Source organism: Canis lupus, chromosome 22, assembly GCF_003254725.2.
Source record: "Canis lupus dingo isolate Sandy chromosome 22, ASM325472v2, whole genome shotgun sequence".
Taxonomy (NCBI): Eukaryota; Metazoa; Chordata; class Mammalia; order Carnivora; family Canidae; genus Canis; species Canis lupus.
Genome location: NC_064264.1, coordinates 46,082,759 through 46,110,038, shown reverse-complemented (window position 1 = coordinate 46,110,038; position 27,280 = coordinate 46,082,759). Strand labels below are relative to the sequence as shown.

The 27,280-nt window shown below is 42.1% G+C and overlaps 1 protein-coding gene across 1 annotated transcript in view; it reads left to right on the top strand.

Annotated features, from left to right (window-relative positions):
• The window catches only part of ABCC4 (ATP binding cassette subfamily C member 4), a 247,566-nt gene that overhangs the window by 56,909 nt on the left and 163,377 nt on the right, over positions 1-27,280 (top strand). The window contains 4 exon segments of the mRNA XM_025441091.3: positions 18,640-18,729; positions 19,944-20,107; positions 21,427-21,552; positions 22,970-23,219. Of these exon segments, the coding sequence (XP_025296876.3) occupies positions 18,640-18,729; positions 19,944-20,107; positions 21,427-21,552; positions 22,970-23,219 (630 nt within the window).

Below are 27,280 nucleotides of genomic sequence, written 5' to 3'. Positions count from 1 at the left end.
TGTTGCTGTGAACAACATGTGGGTGCACAAATACCTCTTCAGGTTCTTACAGTTCTTTTGGGTACATTTGCAAAAGTGGAATTGCTGGATAATGAGATATATTTTTGAGGAACTGCCATACTCTCTTTCACAGTGGCTGCATCATTTTACATTCCCACTTGATCATTTCTCTGTTAAATTTGAGTACTAAATGAAGAAGAGTTTTTATGAACTATAACGTTTTGTTTGGATTGGTGGTTCTGGTTGGTGGTCTGTTGAAACAACCCATGGTGATCTATTTAAGTTCCTCAAATCTCTAGGACTTCAAATTTTTTTTTTTTAACCAAATTAAGGGATTTTGCAATAACACAGGCTGCCTTTTTGTAAAGTCAACAGACTGGCATGAAGAACACAGATTCCTCACTGTAGTGATGTTTTGAACATTATACTTACTTTATTTTTTAAAAAGATTTTATTTATTATGAGAGACACAGAGAGAGGCAGAGGTATAGACACAGGGAGAATCAGGCTTCCCCCAGGGGATCCTGACGTGGGACTCAATCCTGGGTCTCCAGGACCACGCCTTGAGCTGAAGGCAGGCACTCAATCACTGAGCCACCCAGGCATCCCAGTACTTGCTCATTTTAGAATGTCACTGCCAGTCATGGGTCATAGTCTCAGGATGGGTTGCTTTCACCTCTACAGTGGGACCAGTGGCTAATTTCTTGCTTTGTTCTTGTCCAGGACACAGAAAAAGCAGGAAATGCCCTGCTTCAAATCTCATTGGTTACTTTCCCAGCTCAGAGCACACGATGTTAGGGCCATTTGGGGGGAAGATGATAGCTTCAGGTATGACGAGCCCAGATTGAAGACTAGAGGATGATCCCCAGCCCCATCCTAGTAGAAATGGATCTCAACTTTGCCAACCTGACCTGGCTTCAGGCTTGAGTGGATGCGAGCCTGAATGTTAGAGGACTATAGTACTAGAGCACACAGGATGGCATTCTCAGTAATGAGGATGGTTTTATCCTGTGATACAGATTTTCTTGTATTAAATAACACATATGGCACAGAGCTGTTTCCTTAAGATTTCAAGCTTGACTAGCCCTGGGTTTCCTGACGAAGTCTCCTGTTTGAGGAACTGTGGTAGTTCTTATTTTGGACCTTAATGATTGCTTTGCTCTGAATTCCAGGTAAAGTCAGAACTGTCAGCTTTTGAGTTCATGGATGCTGTTCTCTGCTTCTGGTTCGTTGGTACAGACAGACTTCTTTGCAGAATTGGGTCATTTGGACCATACATTTTATTTTGGCTAAAATCTCATCTTAATTGTTTGGATAGAGAGAGTACTTGTTTTCTTTGAACTTCTCCCCCCGCCCCCCACCCTTTCTTTCATGATGATGGAAGTGTTTTCTTTTTTATTAATTCAAACTCAATTAGTCAACATACAGTACATCAGTAGTTTCAGATTTAGTATTCAGTAGTTCATCACTTGTGTATACAACCCAGTGCTCATCACATAATGTGCCCACCTTAATGCCCCTGACCCAGCTTACCCCATCCCTTCACCCACCTCCCCTGCAGCAACCCTCAGCTTGTTTCCCAGAGTTAACAGTCTCTCATGGTGTCTCCCTTTCTGATGACTTCCCATTGGGTTTTTCCTCTCTTTCCCTATGATTCTCTGTGCTGTTTCTTAAATTCCATATATGAGTGAAACCATATGATAATTGTCTCTGATTGGCTTGTTTTGCTCAGCATAATAGTACCCTCCAGTTCCATCCATGTCTTTTTTTTTTTTTTTTAAGATTTTATTTATTTATTCATGAGAGACACAGGGAGGGAGGGAGGGAGGGAAGGAAGGAGGGAGAGGGAGAGAGAGAGGCAGGTGCAGAAACACAGGCAGAGGGAGAAGGAGAAGCAGGCTCCATGCAGGGAGCCTGACATGGGACTCGATCCCAGGTCTCCAGGATCACCACACCCTGGACTGAAGGTAGCGCTAAACCGCTGAGCCACCCGGGCTGCCCAGTTCTATCCATGTCTATATGTAAATGGTAGGCCATCATCATTTCTGATGGCTGAGTAATATTCTATTATATATATATACCATATCTTCTTTATCCATTCATCTGTTGATGGACATCTCTGTGCTTTTCCATAGTTTGGCTATTGTGGGCATTGCTGCTATAAACACTGGTGTGCAGGTGCTCCTTTAGATCACCATATTTGTATCTTTGGGGTAAATACCTAGTAGTGCAATTGCTGAGTCATAGGGTAGTTCTTTTTAACTTTTTGAGGAACCTTCAAAAGGTTTATCAGAGTGACTGCACCAGCTTTCATTTCCACCAACAGTGTTAAAGGGTTCCCCTTTCTCTGCATCTTCACCAACATTTGTTGTTTCCTGTCTTGTTAATTCTAGTCATTCTGACTGGTGTGACAGATGAAAAAAATGCTCCACATCACGTGGGTTCAGGGAAATACAAATCTTTGAACTTCTAAGATGAGTGGACTCACTGCAAACATCCTAGTTTCTTTGTATCATTTATTGTCGATCTGTCTTGCAAGAATTTATATATAATAAATCCTCATTGTTCATAGATTGTTTGCAGATTTGCCTACTTGCTAAAGTTTATGTATGACCCCAAAATCAATACGTGAAACTCCTTCGCATCATTTGTCGGCATGCACATAGTCATTAAAATTTTGAGTCACCTTATGTACATATTCTCAGCTGGGGTCAAGCAAGGTGACACACTGCCTTCTGGTTTCAACTGCCATACTGTAAACAAGTGTTCTTTTCACGGGCTATTCATATTTTAGTGCCTGTTTTCTGTACTTTTGTGCTTTTTTTTGGTGATTTTACTGTTATAAATGGCCCCACACAGAATGCTAAAATGCTGTTTAGTGTTCCTGAGTACAGGAAGGCTGTGATGTGCCTTCTGGAGTAAATATGGTACATATTATGTAGAAAATGCCTGTGTTAGGTAAGCTGGGTTCAGATAGGAGTTACTTACTGTGCTTTTGGTGTGAGTCAAATATTAATGAGTCAGCAATGGATACTATATACAGTGTCTTTAAACAGAAACACCTGAAGTTATATGTATATTGATCAGTTGATAAAAATGTTATTAAAGGCTGGCATGAAACCTATTTTCCCTAGGAGCAATTAGAATTCACTAATTCATGATCACAGTGACTTTACCTCAAATACGGAGAATCTACTACTAATATTTATGTAGTGCATCTCAGGGAGATGTAGGGAAATGTTTTTACTTACTTTGGTGTTTTTTTTTTAATTAGGTGATGTAGTTGCATTTTTAGAATTCTGCATTGTGGAGAAAAAGGCATGCTTTTTGTATCTATATCATTTAGATCTCACAGTTTTTCTGAGTGGACCCTTCTCCTTCCTATCTTTTAAGAGTCTCTTCTCTTGGCCATTCTACTGCTTTCTAGATCTGTCTCCTCCTTGGCTGTATTTTAAGATTGGCAGTCAGGACATCAGGTAGGTGTTCTTTATTACAGACTCTGAGAAGGAAGTAGAAGGGGCCTGTGCAGGGTGCACAGCTAGCTTGCTAACTTCTCCTGAGTAAAGACTGCAGCTCTTTGTAGAAACAGCTGGAGTTTTAAAAAAAATTCTGGAGAATATTGACTGTGAGAAGGGACAGGTCCACCAGACCCCCCTCTACCTCCTCTGAATGGACTCCCTAGACTGTGGAAAGGCAGTTGATAAAAAGTTTGTTAGCCTCTCAGCCATATGCTGTGAAGTCCATAGTTCTTGGACAGAACTTTATTTTTATTCAAAGCTACTTTTGTGTCAGTGTAGACACTCTGCATTGCTTAATGTGTAGGCTGGACAATAATGAATTCCAGATATTCAGTGATTCTGAGATCAAGATTTGCCTGCTCTACCAACCAAACCAGCCAGGCTCCCCTAAAATCTTTCTTTTAAATATATTTTTCCTTCCGTTTTTCTTTTACTTACGATATCAACTTGAGTTGGACCTGTGCATTTTGGGAAAAGTTAATCTGTAGAGGCAATTTGTCAGTGTTCTAGTTTGCTAGGGAAGAGGTAAGAAGAGCCATCAGGTACAAGTTTAGTTTTCTGTTGTTAGAGGAGTTTGAACCCACAAAGCAAGTTACAGAAGGAGAGGTTTGTTTGGTTTAGATCTCTTTCATTATTTTTTTAAAAACATTTTTATTATTTGAGAGAGAAAGCGAGAAACAGAGCATGAGTGGAGGGGGAGGGGCAGAGGGAGAAGCAAATTGCCTTCTGAGCAGGGAGCCACATTCCGGGCTCTATCCTAGGACTCTGGAATCATGAACTGAGCTGAAGTCAGATGCCGAACTGACTCAGCCACTTAGGTGCCCTGGTTTATCTTCACGTAAAGGGGAAATTCCTGGTCTGGGAGTTAGGAGTATCTAGAATGGATTCTGCGCTCAAGTACTTTATAGGGGGTGGGGGTGGGTTAGTGCAAACTGGAAGGGAATGCTATAGCTCAGTGGTTCCCAGACTGTGGTGCACAGTGGATGTATGTGGGGAATTTTTTTGAAACAACACTGAGGATGGATCCCTCTCCCCAGGCATTCTTTTTTTTAAAAAAATGAATGAATGAATGATTGAATGAATTTATTTATTTATTTATTTATTTATTTACGAGAGAGGCAGGGGCAGGCAGGCAGGCTAAGGGAGAAGCAGGGTCCCTGCAGGGATCCTGATGCAGGACTCCATCCCAGGACCCTGGGATCATGACCTGAGCTGAAGGCAGGTCAACCACTGAGCCACACAGGCATCCCTCTGGGCATTGTGATAATAGATATTGGGGTGGAGTCATTTTAAAAGATGCCAAGTGATACTGTTAGGTCATCAAATACATATTCAGTTTTTACGTTATGTCTTATAACTAAAAGCTTCCAGTACAGAGGGGTAGCTTATGGGTCATAAGTTCAGCCTTGCTTGGTAGTCAATATCCCTTTCAAAATTGCAGCTCAAGCATGCTGGTGTTTATCAGGCTTCGGTGTCTTAGAATCTGTACTGGGAATCCCATACACAGAATAGTCAAGTGTTGACTCAGGTGCCCGAGTACTTTGTAGAAGATGCTGCGGTGGCCTGGATAGGGTAGGGATTGTGAGCATGGGCTCTGATAGCATTCAGATTTGAGATCCAATCCCGGTTTTGAAATGTGCTAAAGAGGAATATTTTAGGGAAGTGAATTCATTTCTTAAGGTCTCAGTTATGTGATCTTTAATGTTTTAATTAGTTAATCGGAGCCTGTGGCAGGGAGGCGCGCGCGCACGCGCGCACACACACACACACACACACACAGACTCAAGCCGACCCCCCACCGAGCGCAGGGCTGGCGGTGAGACTCCATATCCTGACCCTGAGACCATGACCTGAGCTGAAATTAAGAGTCGAACACCTGACCGACTGAGCCACCCAGGGGCCCCTCAGTTTCCTGATTTTTAAAATGGTAATAAAGAATATTTGCTTCACATGAGGTTGTTTGTTGAGCACTGGATAAAATAAGTCATGTAATGTACATGGTACAGAGGACATTTATGAAATTTAATTGGGGTGGGGTGCCTGGGTGCTTCAGTCAGTTACGTGTTGTATAGTTTTTTTTTTAATTTTATTTATTCATAAGAGATACAGAGAGGGGCAGAGAGATAGAGAAGCAGGTTCCCTGCGGGGAGCCGGATGTGGGACTCGATCCCAGCAGAGTCTCAGGATCATGCCCTGAGCTGAAGGCAGAGGCTCATCCACTGAGCCACACAGGTGCCCCATGTCTTGCTTAGGTCTTGGTCCCAAAGCCCTTCTACCCGGGGAGCCTGTTTCTCCCTCTCCCTATGCCTGCTTCTCCCCCTGCTTGTGCACTCTGTCTCTCTCAAATAAATAATATCTTTACAAAAAAAACTTTAGAAGAGGAGGTTGTAAACCTGATCAGACTATATTGTTGCATTGCTTTTCATAAATCCTTTTTTCTTCTTCCTAGCTATTGCTTTGGGCTAAACTGCTTTAAGATTAATTTTTCTCATCTGTATAGTGAAGGTACCTGATTACATTCCGACTAGGAATGTGCTTCTTTACTCTTCTTGTATCTTCTTTGTGAAATACTTAAGTATTTGACCCCTCTCTTTTTTTCTTACATTGGGGTTTTTGTCTTACTGCATTGTACGAGTTTTGTATATTCAAGATTCTTGTTCTTTGCCAGATGTAGAAATTGCACACATTTTCTTTGAGTCAGTGGCATGCCTTTCTGTGTGTTTTTTTTTTTTTTTTTTTTTAAGATTTTATTTATTCATGAGAGAGAGAGAGGCAAAGACACAGGCAGAGGGAGAAGCCGGCTCCATGCAGGGAGCCTGACATGGGACTCGATCCCGGGTTCCCAGGACCAGGCTGGGCTGAAGGCTGGAGCTAAATTGCTGAGCCACCCGGGCTGCCCATGCCTTTCTGTTTTATTAATAACTTTTGAGGAGTGGAATGTTTTTGTTTTGATGAAGGCCTGTTTATCAGTTTCTTTTATGGTTATTGCTGCTTGTGTTCTATTAGAGAAACCTTTTTCTTTTTTTAAGATTTAATTTACTTACTTATTTAGAAGGAAAGAGCCCAAACAGGGGGAAGTGTGGGCAGGGAGAGAGAGAGAGAACCCCCAGTAGAGTCCACGCTAAAGGAGGGAGCATGATGTGGAGCCCGATCCTACAACCCTGAGATCATGGCCCCAGATGAAATAAAAGAGTTAGATGTTCAACCGACTGAGCCACCCTGGTGCCCCTCCGAGCTTTTCTTAAATATAGGTCTGCAAGTGATGAATTCCTTTTTTGTTTATCTGAAAATCTGTTTTTTTTTTTTCCCCCGTGTTTCTGAGGATACGCTGACTGGATATATTGTATTCTGGAATGACAGTTCTCTTTTAGTATGTTAAGATATTGCTTCATTGTCATCTGGTCTTCATAGATTCTGAGAAGTCATTCCTTCTTTGTGTCTTAGCCTTCCTGCATGGTTCTGTTTTCTCTCTGGCAGGTTTAAAAAGATTTTTCTTTTCTCGTTTAATTGACTTTTTTAAGGAGATTGATAATGACCCAAGGTGTGACTCCCCTTGAATTTATACCTTTTGGGGTTTGCAAGAATTTTTTTTAAAAAGCTTTTATTTATTTGTTTGACACACAGAGAGAGCACAAGCAGGAGGAGGGGGGACAGAGGGAGAGGGAGAAGCAGACTCTCTGGTAAGCAGGGAGCGTGACATGGGGGTGGATTCCTGGAACCTGAGATCATGACCTGAGTTGAGCCAAAGTCAGACACTTAACCTACTGGGCCACCCAGGTGCCCTTTGCTGAGCTTTTTGTTCTTAAATTTGATACTTTCTCTAAAAATTTGGGAAATGATTTGGCCGTTATATCTTTTGAAATATTTTGATCGATTCTCATTTTTTCTGTCTTGGATTCTCATTTTCCATGTATGTCAGGCCATTTGAAAATGTCACCTAGTTCCCTCTTTTCTTAATTTTATTCAATTTTCTCTCTGTTCTTCACATTGGATAGTTTTCTTCTGATCAGTCTGACTATATTCTCTGATAACTTCAAACTGTTACTAAGCCCAACTAGTGGGGGTGGTTTTGTTTTGTACTTTTCAATTATAAAATGTCCACATAGCTCTTTTATTGCAGTTTGTATTTTTCTGCAGAGGATCTGTTTACTCATATTGATAAAGATATGAGTTCGGGGCAGATGGATGTAGGCAGGGTAAGATAAGGGAAAGGCCCAAAGTCTGGCTCCGAGAAATCTGTAGGCTCCCATAAACCCCAAGGACACTGAAAGGCCCAAAGTCAGGCTCCTACCCATCCCAAGAAAACAGAGATAAGGCAATAAAAATAGAAAAATAGTAAACCTGGCTCCCTAGCTCCCAAATGTTAGGGAGTATCTTTCTTTGATGGTTACTAAGTAATCACAGAAACTCCCTGGACCACAAAGAAATAACTCATGAAGGTGTTATCAATAGTCCCTGCTCAAACCAAGATTGCACAAGAATCTCAAGGCTGTGGGCTCCCTGGCTAGGTTCTTAATAAAAGACGGCCACTAAAAGCCCCCAGTGGCAACCCTGTCGGGACCCCTCTCACTCCTGAGAGCTTTCTCTGTGTATCTACTTAATAAACGTGTATCGCTTCGCTCACTCTCCTTTGTCCCCAAGATTCATTTTTTCGACTGTGTGAGACAAGAACCTAGCTCTCCTGTATCAATATTTCTCTAATTCTGTGAACATAAAAATTTAAAAAACCCAATGTTCGGGTCAACTTGGATTTGTTTTTATTTATATATTTGGGGGGGGGTTGTTTTTTATGATGTAGGTTACTTTCTTCCTGTGGTTTACATTTTCCTGTTTTTTTTTGTTTTTTTTTTTTTTTTGGTTTGTTTTTTTTTTTTTTTTTTTTTTTTTTTTTTAGATTTTTTTATTTTATTTATTCATAGAGACAGAGAGAGAGAGAGAGAGAGAGAGAGGCAGAGACACAGGCAGAGGGAGAAGCAGGCACCACACAGAGAGCCTGATGTGGGACTCGATCCCGGGTCTCCAGGATCATGCCCTGGGCTGCAGGCGGCGCTAAACCGCTGCGCCACCAGGGCTGCCCATTTTTTTTGGTTTGTTTATGCATGTCTAAGACTTAAAATTTATTGGACATTATGAATGCTACATTGGAGGTCTGCATTCTTAGAGTCTTTGGAAGAATGTTGAATTTTGTGTTAAAAGGTCATTTCCTGGCTGGTTGCTTTAAGGCTCCATAGGCTTGATTTATACTTTGTTGGCTTATGTTTTTGGGAATTCTAAGATATATTTTCCATGCTTCTCTAACTTGCAAGCTCAGAGTCCTTCCTAGGCCTTGTTATTCATATTTTCCAGGATAAGTCTAGAGCAAATAAATATGCTTTAGAGAAAAGATTCTGAACCTTAGCACTACTGGCATTTAGGTTTGTGCAATTCTTTGTTGGAGGGTGGTGAATGGAGGGGACCCCGTGCATTGTAGGATGCTGATCAGCAGCTGTGACCTCTACCCACTTGATGCCAGTGGCATCTTTCTAGTTGTAACAACCAGTAATGTCTCCAGACATTGACAGATGTCTCCTGGGAGGTGGTGGCAAATTGCTCGAGCTGAGAATTTCTGTTCCAGCGACTGGTCTTTAATTCTAAGGTGTGGTCTTCCTGATGTCTGGGCTGCATGCCAGGCTTGTTAATGATATATTAATAAAGTTTCTCTACTGTGCCCTACAGTGACCTTCCAGTGTCTGTGTTCTGCTTGCTACTCCACGCACCAGCTCCTTGGTGAGCTTTAGGCAGTCTTGACCTGCGTCCCTGTAGCCCATCCCTTAGGTCAGGCCTTGACAGCAGTGTCCCTCCTCACCCCAGGACTTTAGTGATCCTTTCATTTGTTCTCAAGGATGCCAGCTACTGCGGCCAACCACAGCCTGACCTCTGCTTCCTCAGCTCAGTGGCGCTGCTGCACTGTTTGGAAAACTTCCTTCAGCTCCCTGCCACAGTTGAAAAGTGGTCCCCTGGCCCAGAACCAAGACAATGGTAGCGTTTGCCTCTTGAGTGTCTCTATGCTCAGGAATCTGTCTTGCACTACCTGTTGCCTGGACACATAGTTTTGTCCAGTTATGTGCTTGCTTATTATGTATGGCAAAGGCGGTGGTAGGATTGGTGCACGATCAGTTTCTCAGCCAATTGTCAGAGCAGCTGTCTGCTTCCTGCTTTTAATAGCTGGGTGTTTATGGGCCTTGCAGCTAGGAGAGCTCTGTGTACACTGCAGGGCAGGGTGAGTGTGTGCTAGAGCTCTTCAGCTTCCTTGCAGATCATGGGTGAGGAGGACTTATGCTAGGCTGCAGGTCAGGCAATTCTGTTGAGTCATCTTTGTGATTAATCAAAACGCACAACCTGGGTGTAATCCCAGACAGACCCACTCCCTCAGAATTAAGAGAAGCCCTGGAAATCTGTGTATTTAATCTGTACCCCAGGGATTCTTAGCAGGAAAACTCAGGAATCACCCTACTAGAGACAGGGTAGGGAAGAATGGTCAGGGCACAGTGGTTGATGTGGAGTCTTCTTGGAAAGTGAATGGACAGCACAACTGTCTGCATTCCTTTCCTCAGGATTGATGCTGAAAACATGGCTGATACTTAATTTAAAAAAATAGAGTTAAATTTTTAATTATATATGTTGCTCTGAAAATGCTTATTTCTTTGTCATTTTAAGATATTTCTGTAGGCTTATACTTTTTGTTTGGTGGCTACCCCCCCCCCACAGTCTTAAGAGTTAATAATTCTTGTTTTATTAAATTTTTTTATTTTTTTATTTTTTATTTTTTATTTTTTTAATTTATTTATGATAGTCACACACACACACACACACACACACACACACACACACAGAGAGAGAGAGAGAGAGAGAGAGAGGCAGAGACACAGGCAGAGGGAGAAGCAGGCTCCATGCACCGGGAGCCTGACGTGGGATTCGATCCCGGGTCTCCAGGATCGCACCCTGGGCCAAAGGCAGGCGCTGAACCGCTGCGCCACCCAGGGATCCCTATTAAATTTTTTAAAGTAATCTGTTCACCCACGGTGGGTCTTGATCTCACAACCCTGAGATCAAGAGTCACAGGCTACTAACTGCACCATCCAGTTTCCACCACCACCCCGCCATGAAAAAAAAAAAGTTTTAAAACAGATTTTATTTATTCATGAGAGACACACAGAGAGAGGCAGAGACACATGCAGAGGGAGATGCAGGCTCCCTGCAGGAAGCCCAATATGGGACTCTATCCCAGGACCCTGGGATCACGCCCTGGGCTGAAGGTAGGCGCTCAACCGCTGAGCCACCCAGGCATATCTAAATTAATAAATTTTAAATTTTTGATCACAGTAAAATACACAAAACTTAAAATTGACCACATGTTCGATTTTTGAGTGTACAACCTGTAACCTTAAGGACATTCTGCATCATTGTGCAACCATCAACACTATCCATCTCCAGGACTCTTCATCTTGTAAAGCCTGAAACTGTACCTATTCCAGCAGTTCTTCATCCCCCTCACCCCAACCCCTGGTGACCAGTGTACACCCATCATACTTCCTGTCTCCATGAAACTACCAGGTTAGGTGCCTCATGTGAAAGGAATCAGGCAGTATTTGCCCTTGGGTGCCTACCTTATTTCACTGGGCATAATGTCTTCAAGGTTAACTTAATTTTTTTGAATGGGTGCAGGCTCTACATTTACTCAGTATTCATTGAAAACATTACAGTCCCCCCCCCCCCCCCGCCCCCAACGGTGGCAATACACTTTGAGTTACTTGTGTAGGAAAAGCAAGGCATTTCAGAGAGGACTCTACACAGAACAAGCAGTGATGTCTGGATTATATTTTGAAGTCCTTGTCTTTTCCTTTCTCCTCCCTCTGGGACCCATTAGCTGAGCTGACCAGGGTTATTTGTTTGGTATCTCTGCGATCTGATCGGCACCCAGCTGCTATTGGTTCCACATCACTCCCCTGAGTTAGGAGACTGGGGTGATTTGGCACAGTGGCATTTGGTGGAGAGAGCGATGGGTTGCTTTGTGAGAGAGCGTTTTTTCCTTATGCTCCGGGCACTTTTCTCTTCATTCCTTAGTATGTACTCACTACAGATATTAAGGCATTGCTGCTTTTAGTAAGTTTGGCTCTAAAAATGAATGCTATGTATATCATGTGTTTGATAGCATTTCTTTGTATCATGTTTTTTTGTACAGATTTACTCATTTTCTCACCAAACCTCAAGCTTGATGTTTAGAAAGGAATGTGTAATTAGTAACTGTGTGTGTATGTGTGTGTGTGTATTTGCTCTCTTTTTTTCTCCTTGTCAGTGGGTTTTTCACACTTACCATATTGTTACTTCTTCCTGTCACCCCACCAGCTCACCTTTGCCACAACTGTTCTGTGTTGTTGGTTTCTTTTATCCCCTCTCTTATTTGGGAAACCAGTCACATGGGGCTTCTATTTCAAAGCAAGAAATTGATGATGGAAGGGTCTGAGTAGGGGTGGTGGTGGTTGGTGGGTGTCTATTGTTATTTGGGGATGTGACTGCACTTTGATCATACTATCATCATGAAGCGTTACACATTCAGGGACTCGTGGCCATTAGAGGTGATAAGGTCAAGGAATGTGGAGTCAGTCTGACCTCAGAGGAAATATCACTGGTACACAAGTGGTTCTTGGGGTCCACATTGTGGCCCTTCTGCTCAGAACTAAAGTCTGTATGTGTCTGTCTTCTTGACTCTCAATAGATCAATAGATGTCTTCAAGGTTAATGGTATAATGAAAAAGAAAAAGTGGCCAACGAAGTTAAAGGAAAGCTAATGGTATCCCTGAATGTAAATGCCACAGCTTGCAGAAAGCTTTCTGTACAGGTGTGCTGGTTGTGTGCTAGCCATGGAAAACCAGGCCAAAAAAAAGGGAAAAAAGGCAATGGAGCTATCAGATTATTGATGACAGCAGGTTGTTGATTTTGTATGCACTTCTGTTTTCATTTTTTTGAATCTCTTCTACAGAGCCCCAGAGGGAATCTGATTAACTTTACGGAGTTGTCACCCATTGTATTCATGGGGATAGAGGGTATTAGGCTGACCTTGTGACCCCATAAAAATGAAGTTTAATGGTTTTAGATCACACAGTCTTGAAAGTAGATGTAGCAGCATTACTAAGCAACTCTAGGCAACAATATTGGGAAAATACAGGCAATTTTCTGCTTCAGGTGAGCTAAACATATTCTTCATATTCGTCTGTTACAGTAATACCCAATGTCCCTGGAAACCACATTATCTGACAGACTCAGCTCTGAGGTAGGGCCATGAACCAGGAAGTAAACCAAAAATAGAAAATAGGTGACATAAGTACTTGGTATTTTGTTCTGAAAATCCTTTAGTTTCTATTCAGAGCCTGTTCACTGTGATTTCACTTAAAATATTATGAGGTTATATCCTAGTTTGGAAACAGTAGTAGGTACTGGTGAAAGGGATAGTTTGACATCCAGGAACAGAATGGAGTTATATTGTATGCAAACCCCCAAAGGCATGGTCATCTGGGGCAGTCTGTGAGAAGCATCCTCCACATGCGCAGTGAGGGTCGTCTTTGAGTAAGAGGCATATTGGTGATGAAAAATCTGCATCATGAAGGTGGTGAACCACAGTTTCTGTTTTTAAGGACTGTTAGAGAAGTGGTATCTATGTGTGCATACTTGGGTTTTGTGTTTCACTTGTACTGAATAAAATAAAGAAGAAACCGTGTATTTTTTATTTTATTTATTTTATTTATTTTTAAAATTTATTTATTTATTTATGATAGTCACAGAGAGAGAGAGAGAGAGAGAGGCAGAGACATAGGCAGAGGGAGAAGCAGGCTCCATGCACTGGGAGCCCGATGTGGGATTCGATCCTGGGTCTCCAGGATTGCGCCCTGGGCCAAAGGCAGGCGCTAAACCGCTGCGCCACCCAGGGATCCTGAAACCGTTTTTAAATGAAGGACCAGTATTACTTAATTCTTAAAAAATTGATTAAAATTGTTTTGGTTCAGATTGTATATACAGTTCTCTTATTGACCCCAGATGTATTTTCATGCCTTCCCAGAGAAGAACCAACTATAAATGGATATCTAGTCTGATGGGAGTTTGCATAACACCATCAACAGTGTTTTTTTTCTTTTTTTTTTTTTTATTTATTTATGATAGTCACAGAGAGAGAGAGAGAGGCAGAGACACAGGCAGAGGGAGAAGCAGGCTCCATGCACTGGGAGCCCGATGTGGGATTCGATCCCGGGTCTCCAGGATCGCGCCCTGGGCCAAAGGCAGGCGCCAAACCGCTGCGCCACCCAGGGATCCCTCAACAGTGTTTTTAATGGCCACATAGATTCTATTATAACATTAATTAGAAATTTGAATTATTTCTCAGTTTTTTATATTAACAGATGTCCATGCAGTGAACTTGACCAAAGCAAAACCTTTGTAGACATCTTTAATCTCTCAGGGTATATATATTTCAAGCCTTTTTTTTTTTTTTTTTAAGATTTTATTTATTTCAGTGGGAGGATATGTGCAGGGGTGGGGGGAGAGAATCTCAAGCAGACTCCACTCAGTATGGCGTGGTCCCCACCCTTGCCAATATTATAATTCTTATTCCTGCTGAAGTGCTCTTGATTTAATAAAAATACTAATCCTAGGCCTGGTATATACAGTGCAAATATTAGTTTCTTTGTTTGCTTTTTTTTTTCTTCTTTCATGGTGGAATTAACTTGCTTTCACAGGGAAAATAAACCAAATAATATCCTCTTATAACTTGTCAACTCATGGAAATGTGGAACCAAAACATTAGCAGAAGGATGATGCATTAATTTGTACACTGTTATTCTCTATACCTGACATGAACCAAACATAAATTGTCTACATTAATGAAGAGTGGTAATTTTGCTTCATTAGAAGAAAAAACACCTAGAGTTCTCTGTCAGCCATGAATATGTGCAGCCTATTTTCCCATCTGCAAAATAGGAATAATTCCTTGCTTTGTAAGGTGGTTTCCTATTCAGTTGTATGAGTTGTAGTAATTGTTCAATAAAGGGCAGGCTTTTCAATGATTTTTGCTTATGTACACGAATATGATGAGTCTTTTTTGCCCTCAATGAGCTGATTGTTCCTGGGTGGCAACAGATGTATAATTGATAACACTAGATGCTCTTCTGTAGGTGTGAACAGAGTATATATGTGTTTGTTTCTGTTTCTTTGATCTTAATCTTAGGGAGAATCTTAGACCATCAATTTCATACCTTTCTTTTTCATGTAAAACTTTTAAAGCCAGAAGTTTCTGGTAAGACTTGGTGTAACTATATCCTACAAATTGTGATACGTTATGTTTTTATTTTCATTTATTTAAAAATATTTCTGATTTTCCTTATGAAGTCATCTTTGCCACATGGTTCTGTATGAATATCCTGCTATTTCTCAAATATTTGGAGTTCTGAGAGCTATCTTAGTGATTTCCAATTTAATACTTTTGTAATCAGAGAACATCCTAACATTTTTATGTTTAGAAAATTACTGAAGGATGCTTGGATAACTCAGTCAGTTAAGCATCTGCCTTCAGCTTAGGTCATAACCTCAGGGTCCCAGGATCAAGCCCTGCATCTAGATCCCTGCTCAGTGAGGAGTCTGCTTCTTCTCTCTTTGCCTGCCACTCCCCCTGTTTGTTCTCTCTCTCTCTCTCTCTCTCTCTCTGTCAAATAAATAAAAATCTTGGAGAAAAAAAAGAGAAATTTATTGAGATTTATTTTATGGTCCCAGCATATAGTGGTCTATGTTTGCAAATATTCACTGTGTACTCGAGAAAACTGTCCTGCAGTTGTTGGGTGTGGTGTTCCATTAATATCACAGTAACATGATTAGTAGTGTGTTTCATATCTTCAGTGTCCTTAAAATTTTTTTGTCTACTTTTTTTTTATTAATTACTGAGAGAGGGATGGGACACCACCTGGGTGGCTCGGCAGTTGAGCATCTGCCTTTGACCTAGGGCATGATCCCAGAGTTCCTGGATCGAGTACCACATCAGGCTCCCTGCATGGAGCCTACTTCTCTCTCTGCCTATATCTCTTTTTCTCTTTGTCTCTCATGAATAAATACATAAAATATTAAAAAAAATTATTGAGAGAGGGATGTTGAAACCTATGATTGTGATGTTTTGTCATTTTTCTCTTTGGTTCTGTTTTTGTCTCATAAATGTTGAATCTCTGATTTGATCCATACACATGTATTTTATTTTATTTTTTCAAAGATTTTATGTATTCATGATTAGGAGAGAGAGAGAGAGGCAGAGGGAGAAGCAGGCTCCATGCAGGGAGCCTGACCTGGGACTCATCCCAGGTCTCCAGGATCATGCCCTGGGGGCTGAAGGCAGTGCTAAACTGCTGAACCACCCTGATCCGAACACATTTAGGAGTAATGAATTGATATTGCTTTTATGAAACATCCCTCTTAATCTCTGGCAGTATTCCTTGTCTTAAAGTCTGTATTGTCTAATACAGCCACACCACATTCACTGTACCTATTGTTTGCATGGTCTATCATTTTTTTGTCCTTTGACTTTCAACCTGTCAGTGTATTTTAAGTTCATTTTTCTTCTATAGCAATTTAGGTATGTCTTTTGTTAATCCCTGGTAACCATCTTTGGCTTTTAATTAGAGTGTTAGTGTAAATATTGATCTGATTTGTTTTTGGCTTTTTGCATTGCTATTTTTTTTCTACTTGTTTCTTCTATTTTTCTTGTTTCCATTCCTCACTTTTATTTTGGTGGTATCAGAGTTTTTGGATTCAATTTTGATTCCTTTATTAGCTTTTTTTTTTTTTTTTAAAGATTTTATTTATTTATTCAGAGAGAGGCAGAGACATAGGCAGAGGGAGAAGCCCGCTCCATGCGGGAAGCCCGATATGGGACTCAATCTGGGATCACGCCCTGAGCCAAAGGTAGATGCTCAACAGCTGAGCCACCCAGGTGTCCCTGTATTCTTTCTCCTTGATCATGGGTCACATATTCTTCGTTGCATGTTTAATAACTGTTTACTATTTTGGATGTTTTAACTGGTTAACATTATAGGGACTTTTAGTGAAAGCGTATTTCGTTTTTTTCCTATAAGCAATTCCTGGGAGATTGTTTCAGTAGATCTGTCTATCTACTTAGGTGACTACCTACCTTCCTACTTTATGTATCTCTGTATCTATCAGTGGCAGATATTTATCTATCAGTGGCAGTATTTAAACTCAGTTAAAAGTACATGACTCTTACTCTAGAGTATGATCTTTATTACTAAGCCATGGCCCTCCTGGTATCTAAATGGAGTGTCTTAGGTGCTTTTGAAGATCTTGTATCCTGTTTGGATAGAAACTTCGTGCCCTTTTGCATGAACTCTGGAGTCTCCCTTGAGCTCACAGCTGCCCCGAAATCCATTTGCTAACTCAGTACAAAATCTCTGGGGGCCTGCGCTTCTGCTATTCTGGCTTGCAAATTCCAGACATATCTGCAATTTGGAACAGGTAACTCTTCCTCATTGCCTCAGTGAAAGTGTAGTTCTACTTGGGCAGTAAATGTCTCTGGGCAGAAAGCCAGGCTGGTCATGGGTCTCTGCTCTGGTATTTCCCTTTTCTGGAGGCTTATGGTCGTGCACTGCCTGTGTTCGTGCCTGAAACAGTGGCTTCATAGGTTCTGTCCAGTTTTATAGTTTTACAGTTGAGGGTGAGGGCAAGTCCAGTACTGACTACTCTGATGGCTGGAAGCAGACATCTGGCAGTTCGCTTATAGGCTATGTCTTCCTCATTAATAACATTAATGACATTACATGATTTTTTTTTTTTTTTTTTTTGCCTAGCTAGAGTATGACTGATTTTTCTCTGACAGATTATTAATTTCTCTGCTGCAGCATTGCTGTTAACCTAGGTAGGTGAACATTGGATCCAGAATCAGTCTTTAGTCCATTGCTACACTTGGTCACATAGCTAATTAAATGACAAGTCATCCTGATGGTTTGCCGAGAAGAACTTTGCCTTTTGCACAAATTGTCAGTCGGCACCATCTTGTCACGTGGTTCTCATTGTCAGCTTCAGTGACAGGCTGTGAATGGTGATTCCACATGGGTGCAGAGTTGTCTTTTTTTTTTTTTTTTTTTAATGTTTGAGAGAGTGCAGAAAGAATGAGAGCAAGAGAGAGCAAGTGAGTGCACGAACATTGGGGATGGACAGAGGGAGAAGGAGTAGAAGGCTCCCCACTGATCAGGGCCCCAGATGCGGGACTCAATTCCAGGACCTTCGGATTACGACCCAAGACAAAGGCAGACACTTAACCAACTGAGCCACCCAGGTGCAACCTCTTGGTGCAGTTGTCTTAAGGTTTTTTGAAAATGATCAGTTTTAGAATCAGTTTTGTGTTCTGTTCTTAGTTTAATTGTTAACGATTAGTTATCAGATACGCACTTCTATAATGTGTTTTCTGCATGAGGGATTCATGTGTATTTGTATGTAAAATTGATTTTAAAAATATTTTCAGGGGCAGTGGGTGGTTCAAGGGTTGAGCGTCTGCCTTTGGTTCAGGTCGTGATCCTGGAGTCCTGGGATCGAGTTCTGTATCAGGCCCCCCTGTGGGGAGTCTGCTTCTACCTCTGCTTATGTCTCTGCTTCTCTCTCTGGGTCTCTCATGAATAAATAAATCTTAAAAAAAAAAAAAAAGAATTAATGACCCTGTCCAGATGTATAGTCTGTCTCCTAAATTTTTTCCTTAGATAGCCTTCCCACTTTCATAGAATGTGGCTCAAAATTACTTGAGTTGACTCCCAAGTATAGATCTTTTTATCCTCTGGGCATGTCCAGATTCATCATAAAATGGGGTGGGAGAGTCTGCTTATACCTCGTGTAGCTCTGTTGTTCCTTGTGGTATGTGGCTGCCACCATTCAAAAGTGTTGAAGCCTGAGCCCAGGTCCTCTAGAGCCCTGCTGTCATGGAACACTGTGCTTGCGGGAAGTCACACAAGACCTTGTAAAAAATATACTCCGTTTTGCTTGTTTTCTAAGTGTGGCATGATATCACTGTAGGAATATAATCTTCTACTCCTTTCTTCTGTTTCAGGCACTTCGCCTTAGTAACATGGCCATGGGGAAGACCACTACCGGCCAGATTGTCAACCTGCTGTCCAATGACGTGAACAAGTTTGACCAGGTAGGCTGCCCCCTTGAGGGATCCTTTTTCATTCCTGACACCTTCCTTGGTTTAACTCGGCATTTCTGATGCCAGTTTTTGGTGTAGAATATAAGATGAGGATACTTTTTATTCAATTTTCATTTCTTCTATGTGCAATTTAGGTATAGCACTACTATGTGTTTTCTGGTGATAGGCATTTTGTGTTCCTAATGTGTTTACAGCATACTTCAACAATGCATGTTTACAGCATACTTCAACAATGCATAAGCAGACAGTTCCTGTCCAGCTTGTTTAAATGTTGCTAATAGTCCTTCATAAGTGGCCTTTCTGGGCACATGTTGTTGGTATTCGTGGCTGAATTACCATTATTATGTTTTGTTTTGTTTATTTTTTTTTTAAGATTTTATTCATGAGAGAGAGAGAGGCATGCTGAGACATAGGCAGAGGGAGAAGCAGGGAGCCCGATGTGGGACTTGATCCCAGGACCCGGGGATCATGAACTGAGCCAAAGGCAGATGCTCAACCACTGAACCACCTAGGTTCCCCTGCTGGCTGAATTCTTTGGCCTGCTCTATATGATGACATCTTGGTGGGGAGGGATAGTTCTGTGCCCTGTAGAGTGCTATATAGGAAAGCCCCCACCCCCTTTTTTTTTAAAGATTTTATTTATTTAGAGAGAGGGCAGGAGCAGGGAGAGTGGCAGAGAGACAGGGAGAGAGAATCTCAGGCAGACTCCCCACCGAGCATGGAGCCCAATAAAGGAGCCCAACAAGTGGCTGGATCTCATGACCCTGAGATCTTCACCTGAGCCCAAATCAAGAGTACGATGTTTAACTGAGCCATCCAGGTGCTCCATTTTTCTAAAGGATTCCTTTCATTCATTCATTCATTCATTCATTCATTCATTCATTCATTCATTCACTTGAGAGCGACAGAGCAGAGGGTTTTTTTTTTTTTAAGATTTTATTTATTCATGAGAGAGAGAGAGAGAGAGAGAGAGGCAGAGACACCACAGGGAGAGGGGGAAGCAGGCTCCATGCAGGGAGCCTGATGTGGGACTAGATCCCAGGACCCCAGGATCATGCCCTGGCTGAAGGCAGACGCTACGCTAAACTGCTGAGCCACCCTGTTTAGGTTCCTGTCTTCTTTCAGAGCAGATTGTTTCTGTACTGTGTTCTCACTGGTTTTGTGTTTATGCTGTCTTAAGAAAGCATTGTCTCTTCTCTTTTAAGGTGACAGTATTCTTGCACTTTCTGTGGGCAGGACCACTGCAAGCTATTGCAGTGACTGCTTTGCTCTGGATGGAAATAGGAATATCCTGTCTTGCCGGGATGGTAGTTCTAATTATTCTTCTACCCTTGCAAAGCTGCATTGGGAAGTTGTTTTCATCACTCCGGTAAGAGAAACACTGGTTTAAAAAATGGGTAATATGCATTTATTAATATCCATGGTCTGGCCCCTGCTTTTGATGAAAAACAAATGTCTTCTGTGATCTCTTGTTTGTGTTGATTGTATCGGGTCCAGGCTTAGCCATGGAGGCTCCAGCCTTAAGCTGAGGGCTACTCTTGAAACTGAGATAGTGAAGGCATCCACTGGCTCCTCCTGGCTAGCTTTTTGGGCCCTGTGCCTCATTAAGTTGTGTCTTCCAGCAGAATTTACATATGATGAAGTTATTTCAACATATATTAAATGATAGTATAATTTAAGTATCTACTTAGCGGTCCATTTCTGGCTGCATGGTTTTTTAATATATTTTTTTAAAGATTATATTTATTCATGAGAGACACATAGAGGCAGAGACCTAGGCAGAGGTAGAAGTAGGCATCCCTCGGGGAATCTGATTTGGGACTCGATCCCAGGACCCCGGGAATACAACCTGAGCCAAAGGCAGACGCTCAACCACTGAGTCTCCCAGGTGCCCCGGGCAGCGTATATTTTTGTTATGCTTATGTTAGAGGTATTTTCATGTGTGCATGTCTTTTTTTAAATTCAGTGTGACCAATAAATTACAAGCTTCCCAAGGGCAAGGTCAACCTCAATTGTGTCTTTAGATGTCCAGCTGTCCTAGCAGCATATGCGATAGAAAAGTGGCTGGTGATACAGAGTTTGATGATGATGAAGCAGGTTCCAGAGGCTGGAAATGGGTCACTGTCAAGATTTTCAGTTGGATGATGATGAGCTGTTTGAAGCACATCGAGTTTTCTCTTCTGTTTCTTACCTTGTGGTTTTCTCAGCATGGAATTTGCTCTGCGATGGAGAGATGTTCTGTGTCCTTGGAGTCCCATTTCAATGCTACTAGAACTCAGAAGCTTTTCCTGCTCTCTCCTTTGCCCAATTAGAATCAACAGCCCTTTCTTTTCTGCTCCCCAGTACTTCGTTCTACTATACTATACCACAACCAACTGTAGTATTGTTAGATTCACAGGTTATTTGCCTTCCCTACCCAAGCATGACCTCTTGGAGCAGGCGATTTATATCTGACTCTCTTTCGTGTCTTCCTTAGTCCCTATTGCAAGTTTTCTAAGATACTACTTGAATTGGGATGAACTGTTGCCTTCCAAACTGAAGTCTCTTCCATTTGTATTTTGAGTCGAGCCACCTGTGTTGTCTGAGTAGAGGCGCTGGAGGGAATCATTTGATCCCTGGTCGTGGGCTGTGTCTGCTGCTGATAAGGAAAGTGGGGCTGTGGCTCATCTCTCATGTCTGTCCCCTTAGGAGTAAGACTGCAACTTTCACAGATGTCAGGATCAGAACCATGAATGAAGTTATAACTGGCATAAGAATAATAAAAATGTATGCCTGGGAAAAGTCCTTTGTGGATCTTATCACCAATTTGCGAAGGTACGGTTCTCTGTATATTACCCCATGTTTTTTTATTTTTCTGTCTCCTGCTTTTGCTGAAATATTTGAGGAGCCTTAGGAAGTTTTCCCATTAAAATGTGAACTAAAACACTAAACATACCCTGCCCCATGCTATGCAACATATTAATTTGCTCTCCCATTTACCATTTTCTTTATTATTATTATTATTATCTTTAAAGATTTTATTTATTCATGAGAGACAGAGAGAGGCAGAGATACAGGCAGAGGCAGAAGCAGGCTCCCTGCAGGAAGCCTGATGCGGGACTTAATCCCAGGACTCCAGGATCAGGACCTGAGCCAAGGCAGACGCTCAACTAATGACCCACCGAGGTGTCCCACCATCTACTTCCTTTCTTTTCTCTTTCTTTAAAAAGAGCTTTTATTTATTTATCTGAGAGAGAGCACGAGAGAGGCTTCTCCCTGGGGCATAGGGAGAAGCAGACTCCCCTCTGAGCAGGGAGCCCAATGTGGGGCTCAATTCCTGGACCCTTGTATCATAATCTGAGCCAAAAGAAGACCCTTATCCAACTGAGTCAACCAGGGGCACCCCCCACCCCCATTTAGGTATCTTCTTAAAGAGAGCGTGTTTCTACTACAAAAATGAAATTCCACGTATTTCTTCATACCCTGAATTCCAAACAGTAACGATATTATTTGCTAATATGACAGTGGCATTGAAACTATAATTTATGTGAGCATTGCAAGAAGACGAAGATTGTAGAGATTGGGCCAGACTATACCTCAGTTTTATTTGTGCCAAACAGAAACAGAGCCATGAGAATAGCCCCATGCCTTTGCTCAGTTCTGCATGTACTTTGTAGGTGCATCTCCCTCTACATCAAATGCACTCAGCTTTGCATCTTCTCTGGTCCCCAGCAAGCCCGACTAATTTAGCTCACTTTCTGCGCCCCCCCGCAATCTCACTGCCTGGCTCCAGTCATCAGTCATGTGCATCTTCCCCAACTACACTGCTCTGAGGGAGGCACCTCTTTGTGCATCCATGCTGGCTGTTTCTGTCCGATGCACACATTTTCTCTTCCCCCCTATGAATCATGAGCTCTTAGGGGGGACAGGCTATGTGCCCATCTGTCCTCAGCAAGGTGATCAACACAAGACTTCTGTCATTTGATGCCTGCCTGTTGAATGAACATTCATACCTGGTCTGAGTGACCCAGGCAGTTTTACAGAGTGACATTAAGCCTCCATTTAGTTGAGGTGAGCGACATTGGCATTTAGCCCTGGAGCCTGTGCTGTAAGATAATTCCATAAAATGGGAAAGTGATTTGTCTTAATCCTGTTCTCTACCTGGAAATGGAGCCACATGCAAAAGATAGTTGAATTTATGACTTGGATGTTGTTGCTTCCTTGAAAACCATTATCCTCTACTCTTTGCCAGGAAGGAAATTTCCAAGATTCTGAGAAGCTCCTACCTCAGAGGAATGAATTTGGCATCATTTTTCGTTGCAAACAAAATCATCATTTTTGTGACTTTCACCACCTACGTGCTTCTTGGCAACGTGATCACAGCCAGCCGTGTGTTCGTGGCAGTGTCGTTGTATGGGGCTGTGCGGTTGACCGTCACCCTCTTCTTCCCCTCGGCCATTGAGAGGGTGTCCGAATCAGTCGTCAGCATCCAAAGAATCAAGGTTCGGTGACAAACACCTTTTTTACGTTATAAGTGTATTTTAAGCAAAATGCCTGTTCTGAATTGGGGTCACCATGTTATACTTAGGTGAAGCCTGGCAGTCATTCAAGAACGTTGTGTGTATTCCCCTCTCAGTCTTGGTAGAGTACAGGTAGCTAAGTTGCTGATCATTTCTGGCCGGCAACATTAAATAGCAGTGACACAGGGATTGTGAGGTACAGGTGATAACTGCTGGGTGGTTAAAATGTCTAAAGCAGCAGAAATTTCACAAGCAGATTTCATCCCACGTGCCATCTTGAAGGACTAGGGCAGTGACTGTAAGACTGGGGTTGGAGTGAGGGGAGACCAATTTCTCTCTGGGCTGGGATGGAAAGAGCTTGCAGAAGGCCCTGCTCCTTGGGTGAGGATGAGTCTCTCTGAAAAAAGGTGAGTTCTGTCCTTCATAGATGCCTGGTTTGTGGTTTCTGAGTAGGCCTGTGGATCTCCTTTCACGTTTTCTTTCTGTCTCACTCTATTTCTGGGAAAGTCTTCCATATTTTATCATACCCTGCCCTCAACCATACCCACTACCTCCTTTTCCAAAATAGCTGTCCCTACGTTGCTCAGGGAAAGTAACTTGTATCTTCAAGATGCGGCCCTCAGGTATTTTTAGGTTTATAAATAAGCCTAAAATGAAAATAGATTGGCTCAGTGAGGCAGACAGGGCATGATCTTGAGTGCCTCACTTTACACAAAAGTCTGGTTTATTTTGTTCCTGCTTCTCCACAGTGCTGGATATGTATTAAAATACGTCTAGTGAAGTTTGATGGCTCTGGGTTTGATTTTCGTCTTCTTTTTCTAGTTTTGTCATAAAAGCTGAGGTTTATTTTATTTTATTTATTTTATTTTTATTTTATTTTATTTTATTTTATTTTATTTTACTTTATTTTACTTTACTTTATTTTATTTTACTTTATTTTATTTTACTTTATTTTACTTTATTCATGAGAGAGAGAGAGGCAGAGACACAGGCAGAGGGAGGAGGAGTCCCTGCATGGAGCCCGATGTGGGACTCGATCCCCGGTCTCCAGATCATGCCCTGGGCTGAAGGAGATGCTAAACCCGTGAGCCACCCAGGCCACCCTGAGTTTTTTTTTTTTTTTTTTTTTTTTTTTTAAGGTTTTATTTATTTGATGAAAGCAGGAGCACGAGCAAGGGGAGCAACAGGCAGAGGGAGCGAGAGAAGCAGGCTGTTTATGAGCAGAGAGCCCAACATGGGGATTGATCCAGGACCTCAGGATCATGACCTTCAGCCTAAGACAGATGCTTAACTAACTGAGCCACCCAGGAGCACCTCTTATTTTCTTTTAGATCTTAGACTCTTTTTCAACCTCTGTTTTCTATAACCCTTAAAAAAAATTAGATCTTGAGTGCATCATAAGCACCTAGAGTTCTTATTAAAATTGAATTATAACATGTTGGAGATTGATTCCCTGGGTCATGCAGAGCCCAAGGTATCTGTGTCTTAGTCAAGTGTGCCCATGTACCTGGAAATATGCCACATGTGGGGAACATTGCCCCCCTTGTGGAAAAAAGCCAGGATGTACTTAGCAAGTTATAAAAAATGTCAGGATTATGTTAAGACTAAAATCAGGTGAGAGGAGAAGCTAACACCTGTCTTGGTTTATGCTGGATGTTTTTGGAGGGGGCATACGTTGAGGATTCATTCCATTGCTCCACAAAATAACTGAGCACCTACCTTAATCCTGGGGCGGTGCTAATGTGTATGTAGAATAATAATGTGCAGATATCCTTCCTACTTGGAATGCATGTATCATCAAGTAGGGGTAAATAAATACTCAAAGGCACTCACTGTTAAGATGTGTTTCATGGCATTAGTCGTTGAAAGGGATAGTCTGAGCTGCCTTGAGGTGCTTTGTAAACATAATTTTGGAGGTAGAGCTTCCTGGGAAGGCTGAAAGAGGGACCAGGAGAGTTACAGTTATGGGTGGTTAGGAGGGGATGGGAAACGTTTGGGGGAGGTAGGGGGCTGATACTTTTCATTATTGTGGGGATAGTTATGTGACAAAAAAGCTCTTAAAAAGTGCTTGGTGCACCCAGAAGGAGGTCCATGTATTTGAGGAGCCAGAAATGTCTAGTGGTGCACAATAGAGAGTGCTGGGAGGTCTGAGCAGGGCAAACAGCACCCTACAGACTACATTAAGCTGTTTTGGTTTTGCTTTTTCAGAGCTCCCTCTGGCTGCAGCCTGGGGACTGGATCAGAGAAGATGGGGGTGGGTATCTGGGATAGAGCAAGAAGATGCATCAACAGGCTAATGCAGGAGTACCTGGGTGCCTCAGTGGTTGAGTGTCTGCCTTCCGTTCAGGTCGTGGTCCTGGGGTCGAGTCCCACATCTGGCTCCCCACAGGGAGACTGCTTCCCTCTGCCTGTGTCTCTCTGTGTCTCTTATCAATAAAATTTTTGAAAGAAAGAAAAAGGCAAAGGCAGTCCGGGAATAGGATGACATGGTTTGGATTAGGCTGAAATTGATGGAGGCCTGATAGCCACTCAGGAGAGTATCTTGGGTCCCTGACAGAGGTAATAGGTAATGATTAGAATGAACTGATCCAGCATTCCCTCTTCTTCCTTTCCATGCCACTCACTTAGATGTGTTTTGTGTCAGCAGGAGAGGAAAGGTATGCAGAGTTCACTCCCCAGGTAGTCAGGACCAGGCAAGGTTTGACTTGTAGGGTCAGAAGCTGTGTTGGCATACAGGAGCTTGCTGTCGACAGTGTCTTTTGCAGCCCAGGATTCAGTAGGCAGCGCAGGCATGATTTCCAAAGAGCTTGTGTTTGTTAGCTGTAGGAGCTAAATCCAGCAGACCTCCCCCTTCAAGATGGTTCTATGGTCTGCAGCTCTGGGCTAAATTCTCATGTGGGCTGTCTAGCGTAGTATCTTCTTTTCTACATATACTTTTTCTTTTCCTTTCCTTTCCTCTTTCCTCTTTCCTCTTTCCTCTTTCCTCTTTCCTCTTTCCTCTTCCTCTTCCTCTTCCCTCTTCCCTCTTCCCTCTTCCCTCTTCCCTCTTTCCTCTTCTTTCTTCTTTCTTCTTTCTATTTTTATTTATTTATTCTTGAAAGATACACAGAGAGAAAGGCAGAGGGAGAAGCAGGCTCCATGTAGGGGGCCCGATGTGGGACTCAATCCTGGAACTCTAGGATCACGCCCTGGGCCGAATGCGGGTGCTAAACTGCTGAGCCACCCAGGGATCCCCGTCTACATACACTTTTCAATTTCCTTTTTCCCATGTACTTAAAATGAAGGATTTATTATGAAGTTACAGGTCTAAGAAGTTCCTTCTATTTTTCTCTTAGTGACATTGGACGAGTCCAATAGGATTATAAAAGATCTTGTCTTCAAAGCACTGGAAGTCTTAACAACGTCTATGCCCAATAAAGTGTGTCTCTGAGGTTATATTGTTCATAATGCTGCTTAGGCTTTTTGCCTACCAGCCACTCTGAAGTCAATCTTTCTGGCTTGAGTTCTGATGTCTGATACTTTCCTGCATGACCTGTTCTGGGTATGCACTTCATGGCTTTAATGGTAATTTAATGTCAGCCTTTTCATCAGCTTGAGTACTAGAGAAAAATCCAAATAGTGCTTCTGGCACCTTTACAAGCTGTTCATGTGTTGAATGGTGTCTCATTTAACCATTGAGAGACTGTAACTTCTTTCTCCACTCAGACCTATTTCTGGACAAATGCTCAATTGATTTATTTTCTTACTTTGTGCATAGTTTTCCTTTTCTTTTTTTAAAAAATATTTTATTTATTTATTCATGAGAGACAGAGAGGCAGAGACACAGGCAAAGGGAGAAGCAGGCTCCATGCAGGAAGCCCGATGTGGGACTAGATCCTGGGACCCCAGGATCCTGCCCTGAGCCTAAGGCAGACACTCAACCACTGAGCTACAGAGGTGTCCCCTTTTCTTTCTTTTCTTGATGGTGGCGGAATTTCTATTCTAATATGCATGTACTGAATATTGAACTTTATGTCTTGTTAATAATTTTATGGTAAAAAATT